The sequence below is a fragment of the Carcharodon carcharias genome, chromosome 14, assembly GCF_017639515.1.
Source record: "Carcharodon carcharias isolate sCarCar2 chromosome 14, sCarCar2.pri, whole genome shotgun sequence".
Taxonomy (NCBI): Eukaryota; Metazoa; Chordata; class Chondrichthyes; order Lamniformes; family Lamnidae; genus Carcharodon; species Carcharodon carcharias.
Window position 1 is genome coordinate 2,607,515 of NC_054480.1, and position 24,261 is coordinate 2,631,775.

The 24,261-nt window shown below is 45.2% G+C and overlaps 1 protein-coding gene across 2 annotated transcripts in view; it reads right to left on the reverse strand.

Annotated features, from left to right (window-relative positions):
- Positions 1–24,261, reverse strand: part of mtss1 (MTSS I-BAR domain containing 1) — a 178,918-nt gene that overhangs the window by 107,654 nt on the left and 47,003 nt on the right. For both annotated transcript variants that reach the window (XM_041205586.1, XM_041205584.1), the window contains exons 2-3: positions 19,702–19,763; positions 11,472–11,545 (exon numbers count right to left, since the gene is read on the reverse strand). In XM_041205586.1, coding sequence (XP_041061520.1) covers positions 11,472–11,545; positions 19,702–19,763 — 136 coding nt within the window. The remainder of the gene's footprint in view (positions 1–11,471; positions 11,546–19,701; positions 19,764–24,261) is intronic.

Genomic DNA, 24,261 nt, shown 5'->3' on the forward strand with positions numbered 1-24,261 from the left:
TTATTACAACAGAGAGGTTCGTTGATAACTGGTTAGAAAAAAAGGGGAGGCTGGCTGAAAGAAACTGATGTAGTTTGCAACAGTTTTTGAAATGATGCACCATCAGGGAGAAACTGCAGAGTGGCACCTAGAGATCATTAACGTTCCCAACAAAGCAATGTGAAAACAAACATGTCCAGAATCACATTTTAAAGAATGTTATCTGATCATAGCAACATTTTAAGAAGTGCAGCACCATTTAAACGGCTCTCAGTGTAGAATTATTATTCTCTTAACCACTGTTTATTGTTCCAAAGAGATGCCTGCTTTCATTAGCTACGCTGGATCAAAGTTATTAACAATTCATGCTCCATTGCCTTTGCAGGACTGTTGCCAAAGGGAGGTTAGAGAATTCAGTTAGAGGGTGCTGGCTACTCCAGGGTCTTCAATATTCAGCTGAACCACACAGCTTTTAGTGTCAATCACATGTGTGTAGCTGTCCATACGTGCGTGTACTTGCATATGCATGTGTATAAATGTGCAGCTGCTTGTGCTTATTCTAGATTCTATGTGAGATTCTCACCAGCTCAAAAGGTTGTGAATGATGACTTACAGGAGCTCTGCAGACTGGTCCGAGGCCCGTGTATTTTCTGTTTGGTGTCAGTGTTACACCCAAAACATCCCCACTGCCAAATAATGGAACGTTCCATTGGGGTTCTTGCCCCTTCTGTCCCAATCAGCATATTTCAAAACAAGAGATCTTTCAGCATAAAAATGGTTTTCCCAACTAATGAACTGAAATATACAATGGGTGCAAAAGGCAGACACCACAATTCCAGAAGGCCAATCACATGGGGTGAGGAATCAGGGGGCGGTGTCAGGGGAGAATGCCAGTCAGTCAGTCTTTAACTTCTCTTCTCAGCTGAAGCTGTTGCCCTTCAGTTCCTTGCTCAACTGACCCTAAATCAGGTGTGGAACAGCAGCAAGATATCCAACTGTGGAAACCCTCACAGCTGAGCCCAATCCCATCCTCCTCATGCACGCAGTTCCCATCCAGAAGGGCTGCACAGCAATTGGGAACAACACTTCTGGCCCATTCCCCAGACAGAGTCAGGGCTGCTGGAGCTGATAGAGATTAGCAAAGTCCAAGTATCAAACATATACCAATTGAGCCATCAAGCAAGACTAATCCCCAACAATTTGGACTCATCCTAAAAATGCTTTTTAAATATAAAAGTGCATTTTGACTAAAATAAGCAAACAGATCCCAGTTCAACACTAAGCAGCTCGAGTATCGAATACTTGCTGAGTGTGTCCGAATGCCTGAGCCTGGGATGTGGCAGATTGAGAGCGAACATGAAAGCAGACAAGCATCAGCAGGCCTGAGAGCTGAAACCAGGGAACACAAACTCTGTGTCTCAACTTGTTTCAAGTCTTCCAAGGCATCAATTTTTCATTCCGTTTGTTCAGTGAAAGGAATTGCCTACTTGTTGCAGCAGGATAGAGCCTCTTGTTATATAAAAAACAATGGATAGTGAGGGACACACTCAAAGTTTTGACTATGTCTGTGAACGTGTGCAAACAGTGGGGGGAGGGAACTGGGGAGGGGAGCAGTTAAAAACTCAGCAAGAACTAGGAAGACATTCCAACTTCCAACAAGCAACATCAGTTTGACAGAGCTACAGTTTCTTGATGAGACGTTAAACAACATCTCCTTCAGATGGATTTATAAAAATAACTTGTACTTATGTAACCTTCATGATTCAGGAATTCCTGAAACAACCAGAGTCATAGAGTTGCACAACAAGATCCCAATTACAGAAAATTAAATAAATGAGCAATTGAGCGGTTCTTTTGGAGATGTTGCTTCAGTAAGGCCCACTGGCCAGAAGACCGGTGGAATTAGAATCATAGAATGGTTACAGCACAGGAGGCAGCCATTCGGCCTGTCATGTTGCGCCGGCTCTCTGAAAAAGCAATTCACCACGTGCTACTCTCCCACCTTCTCCCCGTTGCCCTGCACATTTTTCCTTTTCAGATAATCAGCCATTTCCCTTTTGAATCCCTCAGTTGGCCCTGCCCTCACCACACTTTGAGGCAGTGCATTCCAGATCCTACCCACTCGCTGCATTAAAAAAAACGTTTTCCTCATGTCGCCATTGCTCCTTTTGCCAATTACATTAAATCTGTGCTCTCTGGTTCTCGATCCTTCCACCAATGGGAACATGTTTCCTATGTCTACTTGGACCAGATCCCTCATGATTTTGAACAGCTCTATCAAATCTCCTCTCAACCTCCTCCTCTTCAAGGAACACACTCCCATCTTCTCCAATCTGTCCTCGCCCTTGGAACCATTCTCGTGAATCTTTTCTAATGCCTTCACATCTTTCCAAAAGTGTGGTGCCCAGAACTGGATGCAATGCTCCAGTTGAGGCCAAACCAATGTTTTATACAAATTTAACATAACCTCCTTGCTCTGTACTCGATGCCCCCATTAATAAAGCCTAAGGTACTGTATGCTTTATTAACTACTGTCAACCTGTCCTGCCACCTTTATTGATTTATGCATATATACACCCAGGTCCCTCTGCTTCAGAATTATCTCCTTTATTTTATATTGTCTCTCTGCATTCTTGGATTTGAGATTTGATACAGGTGTTCAAAATTATGATGGATCTGGGCAGAGCAGATATGGGAAAAATTCTAAAATAAATCACTTCACACTTCTCTGTGTTAAATTTCATCTGATTTTTGTCTGCCCAGTCCACCAAATTGCCTATGTCCTTCTGAAGTGCTACACTATCTTCCTCACAATTCACAATGCTTCCAAGTTTTATGTCATCCATAAATTTTGAAATTATGCCCTATACACCAAGGTCGGGGTCATGAATCTATATCAGGAAGAGCAGGGTCCTAACATTGACCCCTGGGAAACTCCACTAAAAACCTTCCACCAGTCTGAAAAACATTCATTCTGTTCCTCGTCACTCAGCCAATTTCAAATGACAAGCCTTTTCTGGAATAACTTTACTGGATCTGTAACTTCCATCTGACAGGGTAGACGGGGCCTCAGTTTAACATCTCATCAGAATGATGGCACCTCTGACGGTGCTTTGAGGTGTCTGCCGAGAATGCTCGCTCATACCATGAAAATGTAAGAAGCAGTTCATCCATTCAAGCCTGTACCAAACAACTGAATCCCTTCTCCACCACCAGCACCACGCGTTCCCCCCCACCCCCCCCCCCCACCCCCCCCCCCCCCCCCCACCCCCACCCCCCCCCCACCCCCACCCCCCCCCCACCCCCCACCCCCCCCCCCACCCCTCCCCCGCCACCCCCCGACACAGCCACGCAATTTCCTGGCAAAGACAAAGACAGATGAAACAGTTACAGAACCAAAGGTGGCCATTCGGCTCATTGTGTCTGTACCAGCCCTGTGAGAGCAACTCACCTAAACCCTTTTCCCCACAGCCCAGAAAATGTTTTGCTTTGGGTAATTATCCAATTGCCTTTTGAAAGCAATGATCGAATCTGCCTCGACCACACTCTCAGGCAGTGAATTCCAGATCTTAACCATTCGCTGTGTAAAAGGTTTCGCATGTCACTGTTGCTTCTTTGCCAGTCACCTTATCTCTGATTTTTGATCCTTCAGCCAATGGGAACAGTTTCTCCCCATTTACTCTGTCCAAACCCTCATGATTTTGAATACCTCTATCAAATATCCTCTCAACCTTCTCTTCTCCAAGAAAACATCACAACTTCTTCAATCTATCCTCATAATTGAAGTTCCTCATCCCTGGAACCATTCTTGTGAATCTGTTCTGAATGTTCTCTAATACATTATCATCTTTCCTGAAGTTTTTTTTTATTAATTCAGGGGGTGTGGGCTTCACTGGCTGGGCCAGCATTTATTGCCCATCTCTAGTTGCCCTTGAGAAGGTGGTGATGAGCTCCCTTCTTGAACCGCTGTGTCCAGAACTGGACACAAAAACCCAATTGAGGCTATTATATAAAGGTTCATCACAACTTCCTTGCTCTTGATTCTAGGCTCCTATTTATAAAGCTGGGGATGCTTTATGTTTTATTCACCATCCTCTCAAACTGTCCTGCCATCTTCAATGATTTATGCACATGTACCACAATATTCCATTTCACAATCCAGGTCCCTCTGCTCCTGCACCCCCTTTAGAGTTGCAGCCTTTATTTTACGCAGCCTTTCCTCATTCTTCCTACCAAAAGGAATACTTCACACTTCACTACATTAAATTTTATCTGCTGCGTGTCTGCCCATTCCAACAACCTAGATGAGCCCTCTTGAAATTTATCACTATTCTCTCAGTTCACAATACTTCCAAGTTATGCGTCACCTGCATATTTTAAAACGTGCCCTCTGCAAAGTCTACATCATTCATCCAAATCAAGAAAAGCAGTGCTTCTAACACGGACTCCTGGGGAGCCCCACAATATACCCTCCTCCAGTCTGAAAAACATCTGTTTACTACCACTGCTCTGTTTCCAGTCACTCAGACAACTTCATATCCATGTTGCTTTTACTTCATGGGCTCTAACTTTGCTCACAAGGCTGTTGAGTGGCACTTTATCAAATGCCTTCTGGAAGTCCATGTACACCACATTACCTTCATCAACCCTCTCTGTTAACTCATAAAAAACTCAATAAAGTTAAACACATTTTGCCCTTAACAATTCTGTGCTGGCTTTCCTTAATTAATCCACATTTGTCCAAATGACTGTTAATTTTGTCTTCAATTATTATTTCTAAGAGCTTCCCCACCACTGAGATTAAATTTATTTTATTCTTAACTCATTACAGTATATACAGAGTTTAGATTAATCTAATTCATCATGCTACAGAGAACACGGATTATGGTCTGGTCTCTGTGGTCTTTGCCGGCCAATATGCAGCTACTGGTTTCACTGGAACTACGGTCACCACTGTTCTCAGATGGTCTCAAGAGCACTCAAACTGTTTGGAACAGACTGATGGGATTTCCAGGGCGGGGCCAAGTCAATTAATTCATATCACCGCAAAGAACTGACATCTCAGTGACCTTTAGTTTGAAGTAACATCAGTTTGATCAACAGCTATATTGAGATGTGAGCCAGGATTTCAGGGACACCAGGAGCTGTGTAATTCACTCCCTTCAATGAAGGGCCAGGATTTCTGACCACTGTCCAGTCTGTGGGTATCAGGGATACAAATCTAACCTTGAGTGTATAGTCACTCAAGGAGGAATAGCCATGTTTAAAGAGACAATTCTATATTTGTTAGGGTAGGAGAGTTGTTGCCTGTGAAAGATTGTTAAAGATTGTAATTACTGTAAATGTCTCATTTATGCTGAAACAGTTCAGTTACCTGTTCAATGCCAATAAATTTGGAGGTTTACATCTGGAGCCTTGGTGTGATATTCGTCTGCTGGACCGGAAGAGGTCAAGCAGGATATAACATACATTTATAGAATTATAGGAACTTACAGCACAGAGAGAGGCCACTCAACCCTGCACTGGCTCTTTGAAAGAAAAGTTGTGCTTAGTTGCACATCCTTACTTTTTGCCTGTAACTAAGTTTTTCCATCTTCAAGTATCTGCCCAACTCCCTTTTCAAATTATTTATGGAATCAGCTTCACCAGCTTTTCAGGTCCAGCGTTCCAGGTCTGACAAATCCAAGTGTAAAATAATTCACATCTTCCCTCTAGATCTTTTATCAATCATCTTGAATCCATGATCTCTGGTTATTGACCCATTCACCAGAGAGAATAAATGGAGGAAAATTATCAGAACCTCTCATCATCTTGAAAACCTCCATTAAGTCACCTCTTAACCTTCTCTGTTCCAAACAGAACAAACCTAACTTTTTCAATCTCTCCTCATAACTGAAGTCCCTCAAACCTGGTAACATCCTGGTAAACCTCCTCTGTACTCTTTAAGGCCTTTACATCTTTCTTGAAATGTGGTGCTCACAATATTCTAGCTGATTTATAAAGTTCTCAGATGATCTCTTTGTTTTTATATTCAATGTCTCTATTTATAAACCCCAGCAACCCATTTATTCCTATAACTATCTGATTAACTTGCCCTGTCACCTTAAGGGTTCATTTATACAGATACCAAGGTGTCTCAAAATTGTGCCATTTATGGCATTACTGTCTTTCCATTTCACAATCCTGTCTGCCATCCTTTTTTTTTATTCATGAAGATTCCAATGAGCCTCATCACTAACTAGTACTTTGCAAAGTTTAACTTTATAATGCTACTCCCTACCACCCCCACCCCAAAATTTAGGTTGTTTATACAAATTGCAAAGAATTATGGACACAAAACTGTCCTTTGGTGAGTACCACTGCAAACCACCTCCCAGTCTGAAAACATGCATCCACTACCCACCTTTCCTGTCACTGACCAATTCCATATCCATAACCCACTATCCCCAGAATCCCACTGGCTTCCTACTTCTTAATAAGCATCCTTTGTGGCACTTTGTCAAATACCTTCTGAAAGTCCAAATATACAATTTACTGCACCATCTTGATCAACCTTCTCTGTCAACTTATCAAAGAATGCAATCAAGTCAGTCAGGCACAATTTAATCTTAACAAATCTACAATGGTTTTTCTTTCTTACCCTAAGCCTTTATAAACAAAAGTTTAATTTTTCCCTGATAATGGTTTCAAATAAGCTCCCTACCGCCGATGTTAGGCTGACTGGTCTATAGTTTCACAGTTTATCCCTCTCTCCTTTCTTTTTTTAAATTCATTGCTGGATGTGAGCATCTCTGGCTAGGCCAACATTTATTGCCCATCCTTAATTGCCCTTGAGAAGGTGATGGTGAGCTGCCTTCTTGAACCGCTGCAGTCCATGTGGCATAGGTACACCCACAGTGCTGTTAGGGAGGGAGTTCCTGGATTTTTAGCCAGTGATAGTGAAGGAACGGTGATATATTTCCAAGTCAGGTTGGTGAATGGCTTGGAGGAGAACTTTCAGGTGGTGGTGTTCCCCGCGATAGAACATTAGCAGCTTTCCAGTACTCCAGGATGATTACTGCATCCAATGAGGGCTGAAAGATTGTGGCCAATTCCTCTGCTATTTCCACCTTTGTCGTCCAGGTTGCTTTAGCTTTAGATGTTCTACCATTTCCTTGCAAAGGAATACACCTGGTTTGGACCTGAACATACTCTTCCATGAACTCCCTCCATTGCTCCATTACTGCCTCACCTTGCAATCATTTTTTTCCAATCTACCAGTGCCAGGTCCCTTCTCAAATCACTGGAATTGGCTCTTTCCCAGCTTAGCATATTTGCTTTGATATTTTCTGATCTCTTTCCATAATTACTCTAAACAGAATTATATTGCGGTCACTGTTAGTGGGATAACTGAGTGGAACACACTCCACTTGCCCAGATCCAACACTGCTTCCTTTCTTGTTACACTGGAGAAATATTGATCAAGCAAGTTCTCCTGTGCCTATATCAGAAATTCCTCTCCTCCTCTACCCGTAGCACTGTTTTTTTCAGAGTCTATATTAGGGTAACTGAAGTCTCCTAATATTTTCCTATTTTTGTTGCACTTTGTTAAAATTTTCTCATTTTTCCCCTGCTCAGTATGTAGAGTTCCATAAAGCTACACCTCTACTCCTTAACTCAAGACAAATAGGATTCAGTGCTAGAAGTATCTAGTTAATCTTGTCCATTTAGAACCATAACATCATCCTTAATCAATTCTGTCATGGACACTCCTTCCTGTTTTTCCAATAAAAACTCTACTCAATCCCATCGTCTTGCGACATTTAGGCACTGGGCATACAGAAGGCCTAAGGACCACTTAAAAGATTGATTGGTGATACTAAACCTAAGAGAAATAGTCAATATAACCCATTGGAAGTATTATTCTTCATATAGGGAATCAAACTGGAAGTCAATGTGCATATCCCAGTGGATCAGGAACAGGAAAATTCCATCAAGCTTGTTCTCCCACTCAATTAGATTAGGACTAACTGTAAATCTGTATCTGAACTCCATCCATCCACCTTCGTTCCAAGTCCCTGAATACCCTTAACCCAACAAAACTCTATCAACCTCAGTTTTGAAATTTTCAGATCACCCTCAGTCTCAACAGCTTTTTGGGGGGCAGAGTTCCCAATTTCCACTCTGCTTTGTCAGAGGAGTGCTTCCTGACATCACCCTTGAACATCCAGTTGCACATTAGAAAGCTGTTATTATGTTGGAATCATTTTTGTTTGCATTTTGTTGTAGGAGACTAACCTGGTCTGAGAGCTGGCTCCCAGCATTTACGCTAAATCCAACTCACTTTGCCTGGAGGGAGACTTGTAGACTCTCGGAAAACAACATTTGAGAAGTTTGAAGCTAAGACCATATTTTAACAGAAGGTTACAGTCATGGTGAACTAACTGGCAGTAATATCTCACAATATTTTACTAGTCTTATTTAACTTGGATATTTGAATTGCTGGAACAAATATTTCTTTATTTAAGAAACAAACCAGGCTTTGCAAGGCAAGTGGAAAAATACAGAAAACCTTGCCCCAGATCACAACATGGAAAAAGAAATATGAGGCTTTTTTCATTATCAAAAAGCTGAATTGAAGGCGCTGTCTCCATCCTTAGATTGTCAACAAGGCTGGAGCAACAGAAGACAAGAAATTGGGTGATGACAACTTTGGGTTTTAAAAGCCTGAAGATTGCAGCAGCTGGGAAGAGGGAAGAAAGGAGTTCCACAAATTTGAGGATCTGATTAGGGAGCTTTCAATTCCTGGACAAGAACTTGTATTTACATTTAGCCAGAAGATGCGTCAGGTCATTGAGAATAAGGGTGGAATGGGGAGGAATGGATTGCGAAGAAAAGAGAATTTGATCCAAATTTCCAACAAACATGTGAGCAACGGGTGATTGAACAGGTGCGTAGAAAGCGAGCGAGAGAGGGACGGGAGAGGGGAGAATGCAGTGACAGGAGGAGCAGACAGTGGGTACAGGCACTTAATGTCGAAGAGTAAAGTTTGTAATTTTCGTAAGTTAAAGTAGGGAAAGGCAAGAGTGCAAATTGAAAAGAAGCCTTAGTGTTTCAAAATAGGCAGACTGGAGATGAAGACCTCATTGGTGAGGACGTTGAAACAGCAAAAGAGTTGATTCAGAGGATAGAGAATATGGTGAGTCGAGCCTTGAAGCAATTAATAATTGACTGAGGTTCAGCACGAGGGGAGGGGGAGAATAGGGGCAAGCAACGCTGAAGGAAGATCAAACAAACTTGCATTTCCATAGCATCGTTCACAACCTCAAGATGCGCCACAGCACTTAACAGTGTGAAATGTCCCTCTGTACCTTGCCTCTGGCTGTGCAGCACTCTCTCATTACTAACCTTCCGACAGTATAGCACTCCTTTAATAGGTCAGAGGCTGGGAATTCTGTGATCAGTAACTCACCTCCTTACTCCCCAAAGCCTGTCCACCACCTACAAGGCACAAGTCAGGAGTGTGATGGAATATTTCAGGCTATTCATAAATCTGAGAGAGTCACGAATAAAACCAAATGGAATACCCCCCACTTGCCTGGATGAGCGTGGCTCCAACAACACTCCAGAATCTCGATAGCACCCAGGACAAAGCAGCCCACTTGATTGGCATCCCATCCACCACCTTCAACATTCATTCCCTCCAGCGCTGGCGCACAGTGGCAGCAGTGTGTACCAACTACAAGATGCAGTGCAGCAGCTCACCAAAGCTGCTTTGACAGCACCTCCCTGATGTGACCTCTACCATTCAGAGCCACAGGGCCAGCGGATGCATTGGAATACCACAAGAGGCAGAGAACGAGAGGGGAGGGGGAGTGGGGGGGCGAGAGGGGAAGGGGAGATGGAGAGAGAGCAACAATGTACACATGCAGATGTGTGAAGTGGATAACCATTAGGTTATTGAATGTTTCCTATCTCAAAGTTAGTGGAGTTTGGGGGTCAACTTCCCCAGAAGCAGCAACTGCAGTTCACTGCCCTTGCGGGGCTCACAGGGTTAAATTTGCAAACTCGGACCTGCAGTTGCAGCATCTGCACAGGGTCACGTTTGATAATCCTGCTTTTCATTTTGGGAACAGATGTACCTGCTGGATTCCACAGGCAGAGTCAGACACTTCAAGGAGTGAATTATGGGCTGTCAGGTGCTGGACACGATTAGCACAAGATGTGGGTTTAGCAGCTCATTCTGCACAGCAAGTTCTCGGAGGTGTAACAGTGAATAACTGTACACCTGACTGGAAAATAACAGAGTTCTGCGAGTCACATGATCCATCAATTTCACTTGCTTACATCAGCACAAATCCCAGAACTTGCCTCAGATTCCCTAACTACTAAAAGGAATGTGAAGAGTTCAGCTTAGACTCATATCCTTAAAATTGCCAGGTAACTTTACAAACTCAGTCCCCTGTATATTACTGGGGTAACATTATGCTGCTCTCTCCACAATCTCAAAGGTTGTGATTCTTGCCTTTAAACAGATGACGATCCTTTTCTTGGGCTGTGATCCCCTTTCATGTTCAACGTGTGATAATGGCATATTGTCCCTGTCATTTCATAAAACAGCACAGAAGGGAGGCCATTCTGCCCAATGTCAGAATGCCAGTCTTTGATAAAGGCGTCCAGTTAGTCCCCTGCTCTTTTCCCACAAATTTTCCCACTGCAAATTTAAACTTTTCAAAAGGCAACTGGATAGGTTCATGAAGCTGCTATTTGTTTATTCACTCATGGGCATCACTGGCTAGGCCAGCATTTATTATCCACCCTGAATTGCCCTTGTTCAGAGTCATATAAGAGTCAACCACATTGCTGCGGGTCTGGAGTCAAATTGAGGTCAGTAAGTTTCCTTCCCGAAAGGGCATGAGTGAACTAGATGGTTTTTACAACAACCGGCAATGGTTTCATGGCCATCATCAGAATTTTAGTTCCATATTTTTATTAGATTCAAATTTCACGATCTGCCAGGTGGGATTTGAACCTGGGTCTCCATAATACTAGTCTAGTGACAATATCACTATGACACCACCTCAGGCAGTGAATTCCAGGGGCTTTTTTATTTCAGGCTATTCATAAATCTGAGAGAGTCACGAATGAAGCCAAAATGGAATTGTGGAGAAATTTCTTTACCCAGAGAATGGTGAGAAAGTGGATCTCACTACTACAGGGAGTATTTAAGGTCAATAGTAGGGATACTTTTAAGGGGAAGTTAGATAAGCATATGAGGGAGAAAGGAATAGGAGGACATGTTTACAAGGTGAGATAAAGAGGGACAGGAAAAGGCTGTGTACAGCTAGCATGGGGCAGTGAGGCTGAATGGCCTGTCCCTATGTGATAAATGTGTCTCTCTCTTCTGCTGCAGGAGCCCAAATACTGGATGGATCTCACACCGTATTTGACCAAACTGCTCACAATTGTCCACGCACATCACTCTGGAACCTGCCTTGCTCTTCCTCACTCACCTCGTGTGTTAGTTGCCAGGTCAGCTACTTTCTGAAAAGCATCGAGAAAGGATCCTGCGATTACAATGGTCGTCCTGAAATAAACAACAGAAGATTAATTATGTTCAGTAAAGATCATTCCACAACCTTTAGCAGTACTATTCAAACGCTGGCTGGGTAAAGGCACAATGCCATATAGTTAAATTGATCTCCAATGCTTCCTCGCCCAAGTGCCCATTCTTTCTGCCTCAGTTTAAAACAGCGAGTGTGTGTGGGCTATCCAGCTGCAGTGGGCATCACACCGCAGCCCAATGCCATCATCATTCTGGACTGTCAACTCTCAGAGGACATGTTCCTGGCAGTGTCATCACATGACCTCCAACTCAAAACAGCAAGACTTTGGGAGAGAGAGGTTAAAACAATGAAAGTCAAGTAGGGGTAAGGGTAAAATAAATGCAAGAATCCATAATCTACTTAGTTAAGATATGTCTGGGGAGCTCAGTCCTGTGATATGTACATCCTGCGCTATGTGGGAAATCCTAGTCGCTCCTGGTGGTCTGGATGACCACGTGTGTAGGAGGTGCCTCCGAATGGAGTAACTCGAGCTCTGGGTTATGGAGCTTGAGCAGCAGCTGGAGGCGCTACGGTGCGTTCATGAGGCTGAGAGGGTCATGAATAACATGTTTCAGAATGTGGTTACCTCGCAGCTTAAGGAAGTGCAAACAGAGAGGGAATGGGTGACCACCAGACAGAAGAAGGGGACCAGGCAGGGAGTGAGGGAATCCCCGGGTCCATCTCGCTCGCTCAGCCTTGGAAAATGGTGAAAGTGACAGTTCCTCTGTGGAGGCCAATCAGAGCCAAGGCCATGGGTGGTCCAGCTGCTCAGGGCGGGAGGGAGAAGCGTGGAAGGGCAATAGTGGTAGGGGATTCATTAGTGAGGGGAAGAGACAGGCGCTTCTGCGGCCGTACACGTGACTCCAGGATGGTATGTTGCCTCCTGGGTGCCAGGGTCAAGGATGTTATGGAACAGCTGCAGGACATTCTGAAGGGGGAGGGTGAACAGCCAGAGGTCATGGTCCATGTTGGGACCAATGACATAGGAAGAAAGAGAAATGAGGACCTGCAAGCAGACTTTAGGGAGTTAGGTAGGAAATTGAAATAGAACTTCAAAGGTAGTAATCTCCAGATTACTCCCGGTGCCACGCAATAGTGAGTACAGGAACAGAAGAATGGAGCAGATGAATGCGCAGCTGGCGAGATGGTGCAAGAGGGAAGGCTTTAGATTCCTGGGGCATTGGAACCATTTCTGGGGGAGGTGGGACCTGTACAAGTTGGATGGGTTACATCTGAACAGGAACAGGACCAACATCCTCACGGGGAGGTTTGCTAATGCTGCTGGGGTGGATTTAAACTAAATTGGCAGGGGGTGGGATCCTGAAAAGTAGTTCAGAGGGGAGAGAAGCTGAGATGGAATTAGAAGTTAAAAACACTAGTAAGTGAGTCTGGAAGGCAGAGGAAACATAGGCTAGATAAGAAAGTAGTGAGTTTAGCAAGGCTAAATGGAATAACTTATAACACAAGGAGCCTGAGGCATAAGACAGACGAGCTGAGGGCACAGATAGGCATGTGAGAGTATGATATCACAGCTATGACCGAGACTTGGCTAAAAGAAGGGCAGGATTGGCAGCTCAACATTCCTGGTTATAGGGTATTCAGACAAGATAGAGAGGGGGATAGAAGAGGAGGGGGGGTTCACAATATTGATCAAGGAATCAATTATAGCAGTGAGCAGGGATGATATCTTAGAAGGATCATCAAATATGGGTAGGAGTAAAAAACACAAAAGGGGTAAACACGCTGTGGGGTGTGTACTATAGGCCCCCAAACAATCAGGGAGAGATAGAGGATCAAATATGTAATCAAATTTCAGAGAAGTGTAAGAATAATAAGACAGTAATAGTCAGGGATTTTAACTACCTAAATATTAACTGGGATAGTTTTAGTGTGCAAGGTAGAGAGGGAGCAAAATTCTTAAGTTGCATCCAGGAGAACTTTTTTTTAGCCAGAACGTAGAAAGCCCAACAAGGGAAGGGGCAGTTCTGAGCCTAAATTTCGGAAATGAGCCCGGGCAGGTGGAAGGCGTATCAGTAGGGGAGCATTTTGGCGATAGTGACCATAACTCAGTTAGATTTAAGATATTTATGGAAAAGGGTAAGGTTGGGCCAGGGCCCCTGATATCTCTTCCCTTACGTCCCTCAACAGCCTGGGATATATCTCATCCGGGCCTGTGGATTTATTCACTTTTAAGGCTGCTAAACCCGCTAGTACCCCCTATCTCTCTATGTTAGTTTCCTCTAATATTTCACAGTCCTCCACCCTGACGTCTATATCTGCGTCGTCCTTTTCCATTGTGAAGATCGACACAAAGTATTCATTGAGGACTGTAACCCCCGTCTTCCGGATCCACACACACATTACCTCTATGGTCCCTAATTGGCCCCACTCTTTCCCTAGTTATTCTCTTGCTTTTTATATATTTAAAAAACCCCTTTGAGTTTTCCTTTATTCTACCCACCAATGCTGTCTCATACATTCTCTTAGCTTTCCTAATTTTCCTTTTAAGTTCCCCTCTGCACTTTTTATACTCCTCTAGGGACTCTGCCATATTGAGCCCTCAGTATTTGCCATAAGCTCCTCTGTTTTTCTTAATACTAACCTTCATGTCCCTTGACATCCAGGGTTCTCCAGACTTGGTTCCATGCCCTTTGTCATTATGGAAACATATTTGCCCTGTACTCTCGCTATTTCCTCCTTGAATACCTCCCACTGCTCTGACACAGTTTTATCTGCAAGTAGCTGCTCGCAGTCCACTTGGGCCAAATCATATCTCATCTCAGTAAAATTAGCCTTTCCCCAGTAATTTTCAAATCTTCTCTGGCCACAGGTGAGGTGCCAGAGGACTGCTAAGGTGCCTCATTAAGTACCACCCCAACCACCAACCCACCCCCCACCACCACCCCAACCCCCGCTACCACCACCACCCCACCCCCCCACCCCAGCAACCACCACCCACCCTAGCAACCACCACCACCACCCCTCATCCCAGCCCCCGCTACCACCACCATCACCAACCCATCCCCGACCACCACCCCAACCCCCACTACCACCACCACCAACCCACCCCCTGCTAACACTAATCCACCCCAACCCCCACCCCCGCTACCACCAACATCACCCCAACCCCCTGCTACCACCACCAACCCATCCCCCACCACCACCCCCCCGCTACCACCAACATCACCCCAACCCCCTGCTACCACCACCAACCCATCCCCCACCCCAGCCCCCACTACCACCACCATCACCACCCCACCCCCACCCAGCCCCCGCTATCACCATCACCCCACCCCCCACCCCAGCCCAGCCCCTGCTACCACTATCACCATCACCCCACCCCCCACCCCAGCCCCTGCTACCACTATCACCACCACCCCACCCCCACCCCAGCCCTCACTATCACCACCACCCCACCCCCCACCCCAGCCCCCGCTTTCACCATCACCCCACCCCCCACCCCAGCCCCTGCTACCACTATCACCACCACCCCACCCCCACCCCAGCCCTCACTATCACCACCACCCCACCCCCCACCCCAGCCCCTGCTACCACTATCACCCCACCCCCCCACCCCTGCTACCACCACCAACCCATCCCCCACCCCAGCCCCCGCTACCACCACCATCACCCCACCCCCCACCCCAGCCCCCGCTATCACCATCACCCCACCCCCCACCCCAGCCCAGCCCCTGCTACCACTATCACCACCACCCCACCCCCACCCCAGCCATCACCATCACCCCACCCCCCACCCCAGCCCCTGCTACCATCACCAACCCACCCCCCACCCACCCCCCGCTACCACCCTAACCCCTGCTGCTACCACTACCACCAACCCATCCCCCACCACCATTCCCTGCAATACAGATGGAACAAGTTTTAATTCAGTAGCTACTTCTCAGCTTCATTACACCCAGATGAACCAGCCTAACAACACCAGAACTCAATATAAAAAAAACCCCCACCTCCCCACACCCCCTCCCATTCAACAAGAAAAGTAGCCCAAACTTTGGGAAAGGCGGGTGGAAATGAAACAGAAGAACTTCAGGTCTGCACTTTAATACTAACTGCGCAGCATGAATCTGATCAGTTTACGATGAGCTACAGAAGCTAATGAGGAAGGAGACTGTGAGCTGTCCCATCAGGGCCTCTCAGGATAGAATCTCTCACTGCGAGGTGGGGGGGACTCAGCCATGATCTCACTGAATGGCAAAGCATGCTCCAGGTGGGAAATAGACAATATAAGTCTGAGTTGCACAGACTTGGGTGGATTATCAGGTGGCACTAAAGGCCTCCACCAAAGCTCCCATAGCCAATACTATTCAGTAACCTCCATTCCTTCAAAGGTCACCATACAAGTTAATAGGAGAATTCAGACACACTGGGCCAATTGCCATCAAGCAGAGTAGGGAATGGTTGAGGTAGAGACCATGGTATCATTTAAGGTGAAGGTGAAGAAAATACAGGACTATGGTAAGAGAGGGGGGCAGTGGAGTAGTTTGGGATTGATACTGGGCTATGGGAACAGAGCAGGGCAGCAGGGATAGTTTGGGGCTTTTCTAATTAAGTGCCAACACAAACACAAGGGGTCAGTTGAATGGCCCCCTCCTATCAATGACAGTATTTAGTTCATGCTGATAGGTTTTGGAGTATGGATTTTTGCTTTGGGAATTAAAATTTTTATTGGTGAAAACAGAGGCATCTGGTTGAGAGACTGAAAAGCAAACTTGTGGTAGATGCAAATCAGACAGGCTTGGGGTTTATTACACTTAAGAGGTTGGGGCCTGTTGACTTAAGGGGCTGAAGCTAGAAAGGTAAAATCATAAATGCAGGTGAAAAATCTTAAACCATGGATGACCTGTCTGTGTGCCTTTTGGTGGAGACATAGCGTCTGCAATTCTAGCAGTAAGGGCAATCCAGAAAGATGGTTTTATTTTGGGAATTAGAGTTAAATTACTTTAAAAGCATTTGGTAAACCCGAAAGGGTTGCAAAATCCTTTAGATCAAAGAAAGTTCTTTACATGAGGGACACTTAATCTATAGGTCTGTTTGAGATATCCCAGAGCATGCCACATTGTCATGGAGGTGGGTGGAGTTTAGAGAGATTCTCTGGCTTCAGTTTAATTGGGTGTTTTCTGAGAGAGTTTATTTCAGTTACAAACGGATTTGTGTGGGGCCGCTCATAGAGAAGGTAGCCAAAATAAATGACAGTTAGGCCTGCAGTGTAAGCATGGGAAATGCTAACTTCATCATTCACTGCGTGGAATGCAAGTGAGGCTTAATTTCAGTTTAGATTTCGTGAGGGAGCAGAAATTGGAACATTTGTTCTAGCTTGCTGCTGATGGAAAAATCTACAATGGTCCTCACAGAGTCTTGTGGCAAATGAAAGCAACCAGCAGATTAGCTTGGAAGAATTGAGAAGGAACCAGAACAAGGAACTTAGGAATCCACAATCAAGAAACGGTAAATGAAAGTCTAACCTCTCAGAATAGCCAGAGCAGAGCAGACTATAACTGCTGCAGCACCATGGCTTTACTCAGGAGTAAAACTGAGTGCATAACATATGTAATTATAACCTACAGTGTTATGACTGCTTGTTTTCTTTAATTCTTTTAAAGACAATAAATTCTGTTTTTTTTTAAAAAACATGAAATCTTGTGATGTTGTTCTGTTGATTAATTGCTGGGTGTTCTGATTCCTCTTTAAGTGTAAATGGTCTCTAGCCGGTTGATAACACTGCTATAACCTCTATGTTTCTATGATAGGTGAGAACAGGACCAAGCTTGCTCATGATGCTTTCAGTAGCTGAATAGCCTGCTGGGTCTCTCAAATGGTCAGGTGGATGAAGTTTTTTTTAATTCTTTTATTGGATGTGAATGGCACTGGGAAGGCCAGCATTTGTTGCCCATCCCAAATTGCCCTTGAACTGAATTTCTCCTTAAACTCCTCTCACTTCCTCCAAATAAAAGGTGTGGCTATGGGTACCCACATGGGCCCCAGTTATGCCTGTCTCTTTATGGGGTATGTGGAACATTCCCTGTTCCAGTCCTACTCAGGCCCCCTCCCACAACTCTTTCTCCAGTACATCGATGATTGCTTCGGTGCTGCTTCATGCTCTCATCTGGACCTCAAAAAATGTATTAACTTTGCTTCCAATTTCCACCCCTCCATCATTTTCACATGGTCCATCTCTGACACTTCCCTTCCCTTCCTTGACCTCTCTGTCTCAATCTCTGGTGATAGACTGTCCACCAATATCCATTACAAACCCACCGACTCCCACAGCTACCTCGACTTCAGCTCCTCACACCCCGCTTCCTGTAAGGACTCCATCCCATTCTCTCAGTTCCTTCGCCTCCGTCGCATCTGTTCTGATGATGCTACCTTCAAAAACAGTTCTTCTGACATGTCTTCCTTCTTCCTTAACTGAGGTTATCTACCCACGATGGTTGACAGGGCCCTCAACCGTGTCTGCCCCATCTCCCGTGCATCCGGCATCCACCCTCACATCTTCCTCTCCCTCCCAGAACCATGATAGGGTCCCCCTTGTCCACATTTATCACCCCACAGCCTCCGCATTCAAAGGATCATCCTCTGCCATTTCCGCCAACTCCAGCATGATGCCACCACCAAACACATCTTCCCTTCACCCCCCCCCCCCACCCCCGCCGCCCCCACCAACCCAGGTGGCATTCCGCAGGGATCGTTCCCTCCGTGACACCTTGGTCCATTCCTCCATCACCCCCTACACCTCAAAGCCCTCCCACAGCACCTTCCCATGCAATTGCAAAAGATGCAACACCTGCCCCTTTACTTCCCCCCTCCTCACCATCCAAGGGCCCAAACACTCCTTTCAAGTGAAGCAGCATTTCACTTGCACTTCCCTCAATTTAGTCTACTGCATTCGCTGCTCCTGATGCGGTTTCCTCTACATTGGAGAGACCAAACGCAGACTGGGTGACCACTTTGTAGAACACCTTCGGTCTGTCCGCAAGCATAACCCAGACCTCCCTGTCGCTTGCCATTTCAACACTCCACCCTGCTCTCATGCCCACATGTCCATCCTTGGCTTGCTGCAATGTTCCAGTGAAGCTCAACGCAAACTGGAGGAACAGCACCTCATCTTCTGACTAGGTACTTTACAGCCTTCCGGACTGAATATTGAGTTCAACAACTTTAGATCATGAACTCTCTCCTCCATCCCCACCCCCTCTCCGATCCCTTTTTTTCTAACAATTATTATATTTTTAAAATATATTTTTCTTTTCCCACCTATTTCTATTATTATTTTTAAATTTACTTCCATCTATTGTTTTATCTTTTAGCCTATTTCGATCCCTTCCCCCCACTCCACCCCACCCCCACTAGGGCTGTTTGTCACTTGCTCGTCCTTCTTTCTACCCTTAATGTCACCAATAGCACATTCCTTAGTTAATATCACCACCATCAACACCTCTTTGTCCTTTTGGTCTATGACATTTTTGGCTCTCTCTCCTTTCCCTCTACCTATCACTGGCCCCCTATCCAGCTCCACCTGTCCCATCCCCTTAAACAGCTTATATTTCACCTTATTTTTATTTCTCTTTAGTTTTGATTAAGAGTCATACAGACTTGAAACGTCAACTGCATTCCTCTCCACAGATGCTGTCAGACCTGCTGAGTTTTTCCAGCTAATTTTGGTTATGTTTCAGATTTCCAGCATCCGCAGTATTTTGCTTTTGCCCTTGAACTGACCTTGCTAGGGTCATTTCAGAGGACAGTTAAAAATCAACCACATTGCTGTGGGTCTGGAGTCACATGAAGTCCAGGCCAGATAAGGATGACAGATTTCCTTCCCAAAAAGATATTAGGTGAACCAGGTCAATTTTTACAACCATCGATAGTTTCATGGTCACCATTACTGAGACTAGCTTTATATTCCAGATTTATTAATTGAACATATATCCCCAGAGCAGTACCCTGAGTTTCTGGAGTACTAGTCCAGCAACATTACCACTACCCTACCCTCTCCACAAAGAGCACTAGGGGAACCTGTGGAGCCAAACCACAGCTTGCACCAGGGAAGGAAGGAACGAAAATGATAACAAAAAACAAATTGATCAACTTGTGACAAATTGGATTAATAAATTGATACCTTAAGTGTGACTGCAACTTTGTAGTTTTGGAGATGAAATCCTCCCAGACTGGGTAACCACCCTAGATAGAAACACAAGAGGAAATACAGTGTGTTTAATCTGCTGAGTATAGTCAGCAGTCATAAAGTCTGAAAGTATCACATGTTGAACATTCTATGCACAAGGAGCAGTTAGAAGGGGTGACACCTTGTCAGAGTGTTTAGCTCGATTCCAATGAAACAGGACAAAGTGAATAAAATCATAGTCAGACTTTAACCAAAAACTTGGAATATTGGCACCAAAAACAGCATCCCTGCTCTAGAGCAAATTTCATCCCAGCTTCCCCCCTCCCTGGCGCCCCCCATCTCTCCCCCACCCCACCCCCTCCCCACCCCACCCCCTCCCCTCCCACCCACCTCTCTCCCCCTCCCTCCCCCCCACCCCACTCCTCCCTCCCCCCTCCTCATATCTCTCCCCCACCCCCCTCCCCCTCCTCCCTTCCCCCTCCCTCCCCATCTCCCCACCTGTCTCCCACCCCCACCCCCTACCCTGTACCCCCTCCCCCCCCAAATCATCTGTCCAACCCTTCTAGCAGGACCCGCTCAATATGTGGCAAAGCCTGCAGGTTGCGCATTGGGCTTATCAGCTACCTCAGAACCCAAACTGGAGTGAAAGCAAATCAACTTCGATCCCAAGGGACTGCCTAACAGATTTAAGAATAAGACAGATTGCATTTTTATAGCCCTTTTCACAACCATCAGATGTCTCAAAGTGCTTTACAGCCCATGGTGCACTTTATGAAGAGCAGACAGCAGTGTCCAGACCATCTGTTTTTGGTTGGTTGAGGGATACACATTAGCCTGGATAACAGGGATAGCTTCTGTCTTTCTTTTCAATGATGCATTGGAATCTTTTACATCCAGCCAAGCGGAACCTCAAGTTTAACGTTTCATTTGAAAGATGGCACCTCCCACAGGGGCAGAGAGCACTGCATGGGAGTGCCAGCCTTCATTTCTGTTCTCAAACCCTGGAATGGGATTATGAACCCACAAGCTTCTGACTCAGATGCAAGAACATTACCAACTGAGCCAAAGCTGACATGACAGTGACTTTGTTACTATTTAAGCTTAAAGGGATGCATCATTGTAAAAAAGCCAGAACACACCAGGTACCTGTTTCCCATCTGATGAAAGATCATTGACCTGAAATGTTAACTCTGTTTCTTTCCACAAATGCTGCTTGACCTGCTGAATATTTCCAGCATTTTCCCAGGTTTCACAAATCTGCAGTATTTTGCTTTTGTATTCAATCTAACTCCCATATGTCCTGAAGTGAGGCAGAGGGTGACCTTTTCAGTATAACTCCTATTCAATTGAAAGCCACTGGCAGTTTATTGACTACCTGGGGTCCTTTAAAGAACTTCCCACAGAATTGTTAATATTATGAGAAAACAGAAGGTTTAACCCACTCCTTTAACACTGCAAATTAGTGACACAGAAGTCCTTTCATGACTGATGTCTCAGAGATCTGGAGAGACATGTACTCAACAGTATAACTCCAATCTGTTGACACATCACAGGATGAGTCCGAGATCAGTAGCTGTCATTTGTAACTGCTGCCAAAGGTGTCAGATAGTATCTGTTAAAACAATCTGATAGCAGGATTGTCTGCAGTGCTTCTATCATCAAAACTTTATTTCTAAAATACAAATTTAACACCTTCAATTTCCTATTAATTCATATTTAAATGTATACCATTAACTCGTGACTCCATTCTTGGAAGAAAACAGCGAGCAGATTACTCAGTCACACAGATCGTGAGGGATAACAATTGTGACTCCCCCTCAAATAAACCATCAGCTCAGTCTGTCAGAATTCAGCTATCTCAAATGAACGTAGAGATCCCATGGCACTATTTCAAAGAGCAGAGGCATCCCAGGCAATATCCATTCCTCAACCAGCATCACTAAAATAGAATAACTGCTTGTTAACACACTGCTGTTTGTGGGAGCTGGCTGCACACTAATTGGCTGCCAAGTCTCCAACCTTACTACAGCAACTACTTTAAAAGTACTTTATTGGCTGAGCACTTTAGAACGTCCAAAAGGGGCTAGAGAAATGCAAGTTCTTTATTTTCAGCAAATGAAATGTTTGGGTCATTGCCTCATCTGCTCTGAGAGATCGTGCTGGGATTGCTCATAAAATAATGTTCTGAAAGTAATTCATTAGCACCACAGCTCAGTGGGTAGCACTCTCACCTGAGTCAGGAGGTTGAGAGGTCAAGTCCCACTCCAGGATTTGAACGTAAAAATTTAGATTGATACTTTAGTACTGAGGGAGTGCTGCAGTGTTAGAGGTGCCTAGTACTGATGGAGTGCTGCAGTGTTAGAGGTGCCTAGTACTGAGGGAGTGCTGCACTGTTAGAGGTGCCTAGTACTGAGGGAGTGCTGCAGTGTTAGATGTGCCATCTTTCGGATGAGGCTTTAAACCAAGGCCCCCATCTGTCCCCTCAGGTGGATGTAAAACATCTCATGGCACAAGAGCAGTAGTGGAATTATTCCCATTGTCACTTTAGGATGCCCTGAGGTTGGGAAAGGCACTATATAAATGCAAACCTCTTTTCTAATGCAAACTTGGCTTTCAGAGGCTCAGAGTGCAGAGGTACATAGCCCACCCACAACTCTCGGTATCTCACCAGCCAGCAGCTTGGGAAGGTCAGTGTGGAGCGATGGCCCTTCCATTATTGTGGGACTGTGTGCTTGCAGGGGGAGGTATCTGACCTCTAACATATGCCTTTTCTCAGTCAGATTATGTCTGGGATCAGCTTCTTGGCACCAACCCAATTGGTGCTGGATGCACTGACTCTGAATGGAGCTTATGGTTGAATGTTTTACAGGTCGGAGACTCAACGTGGCAAGTCCCTTCTCCGCAAAGATGAGACTGAGCAGTTACAAGTCATGGTCTTTTTCCAACAGTAAAATCTTAAAATGTTTATTAATGAGTTCTTCGATCAGTAACACAGGACTACATGCATGGTAAACAGTGGAAGCAGCATGCTATAGACAGAACTAAGTAATCCCACAACCAACAGAGCAGATCACAGCTCAGCAGTCCTGCCACATCTAATCACCAATAGTAATGGACAATTAATTAATGAACCAGAAGAGGAGGTTCTAAAAACTTTCCCATCCTCAGTGAGAGGGGACCCATCATTTTGCACATGAATGTAAAGACTGAAACAATTGCAATTGTCTTGAGCCAGAAGTGTCGACTGGGTCAACCAGCTTAGTCTCCTACTGCACTCCCCACCATTTCAGATGCCAGTCTTCAGCCAATTTGATTCACCCCTCGTGATATCAAGAAATGGCTGAAGGCACTGGATACATCAATGGCTAAGGGCCCTGATAACAGCCTGGCTGTAGCATTAGAGCCTTATGCTCCAGAACTAACTGTGCCCCTAGCCAAGCTGTTCCAGGATAGCTACACTACTGGCAGCTACCTGACAATATGGGAAATTGCCCAGGTACGTCCTATCCACAAAAAGCAGGACAAATCCAATCTGGCCAATTACTGCCCCATCAATCTACTCTTGATCATCAGCAAATTGATAGAAGGTGCTGTCAACAGTTCTATCAAGTGACACTTGCACAACAACGACTTGTTCACCAATGCACAATTTGCTTTCTGCCAGCGCCACTCAACTCCTGATCTCATTACAGCCTTGGTCCAAACATGGACAAAATATTTGAGTTCCAGAGGTGAGATGAGAGTGACTGTCCTTGACATCAGGTAGTAATTAACTGAATGTGGCATCAAGGAGCCCTGGCAAAATTGAGGTAAACAGGAATCAGAGGGAAACCTCTCCACTGGTTGGAGTCATATCTAGCACAAAGGAAGATGGTTGTGGTTGTTGGAAGCCAGTTATCTCAGTCCCAGGACATCACTGCAGGAGTTCCTCAGGGTAGTGTCCTCGGCCCAACCATCTTCAGCTGTTAAATTAATGACCTTCCTTCCAACATTAAAGTCAGAAGTGGGAATATTGGCTGATGATTGCACAATATTCACAAGAACGCAAGAGATAGAGCAGGAGTGGACCATATGGACAGGTGAATCTGTTCTGCCATTCAATATGATCATGGCTGACCTTGGACTTCAGTTACACGTCCTCACCTGCTCCCCATATCCTTCAGTTCCCCGAGACATCAAAATCTGTCTATTCCAGCCTTAAATACATTCAATGATGGAGCATCCACAACCATCTCAGATTCATAGATGTCTACAGCACAGAAAGAGGCCATTCGGCCCATCGTGTCTGCGCCGGTCAACAAAGATCTGACGACACTAATCCCATTTTCCAGCGCTTGGCCCATAGCCCTGAAGGCTATACCAACGCCAATGAATATCTAAATACTTCTTAAATGTTACGAGAGTTTCTGACTCAACCACCCTTTCAGGCAGTGATTTCCAGACTCCCACCAGTCTCTGGATGAAAAAATTTCTCCTCAACTCTCCTCTTAGCCTCCTACCTCTTACCTTAAATCTATGCCCCCTGGTTTTTGACCCCCTCTACTACTAATGGAA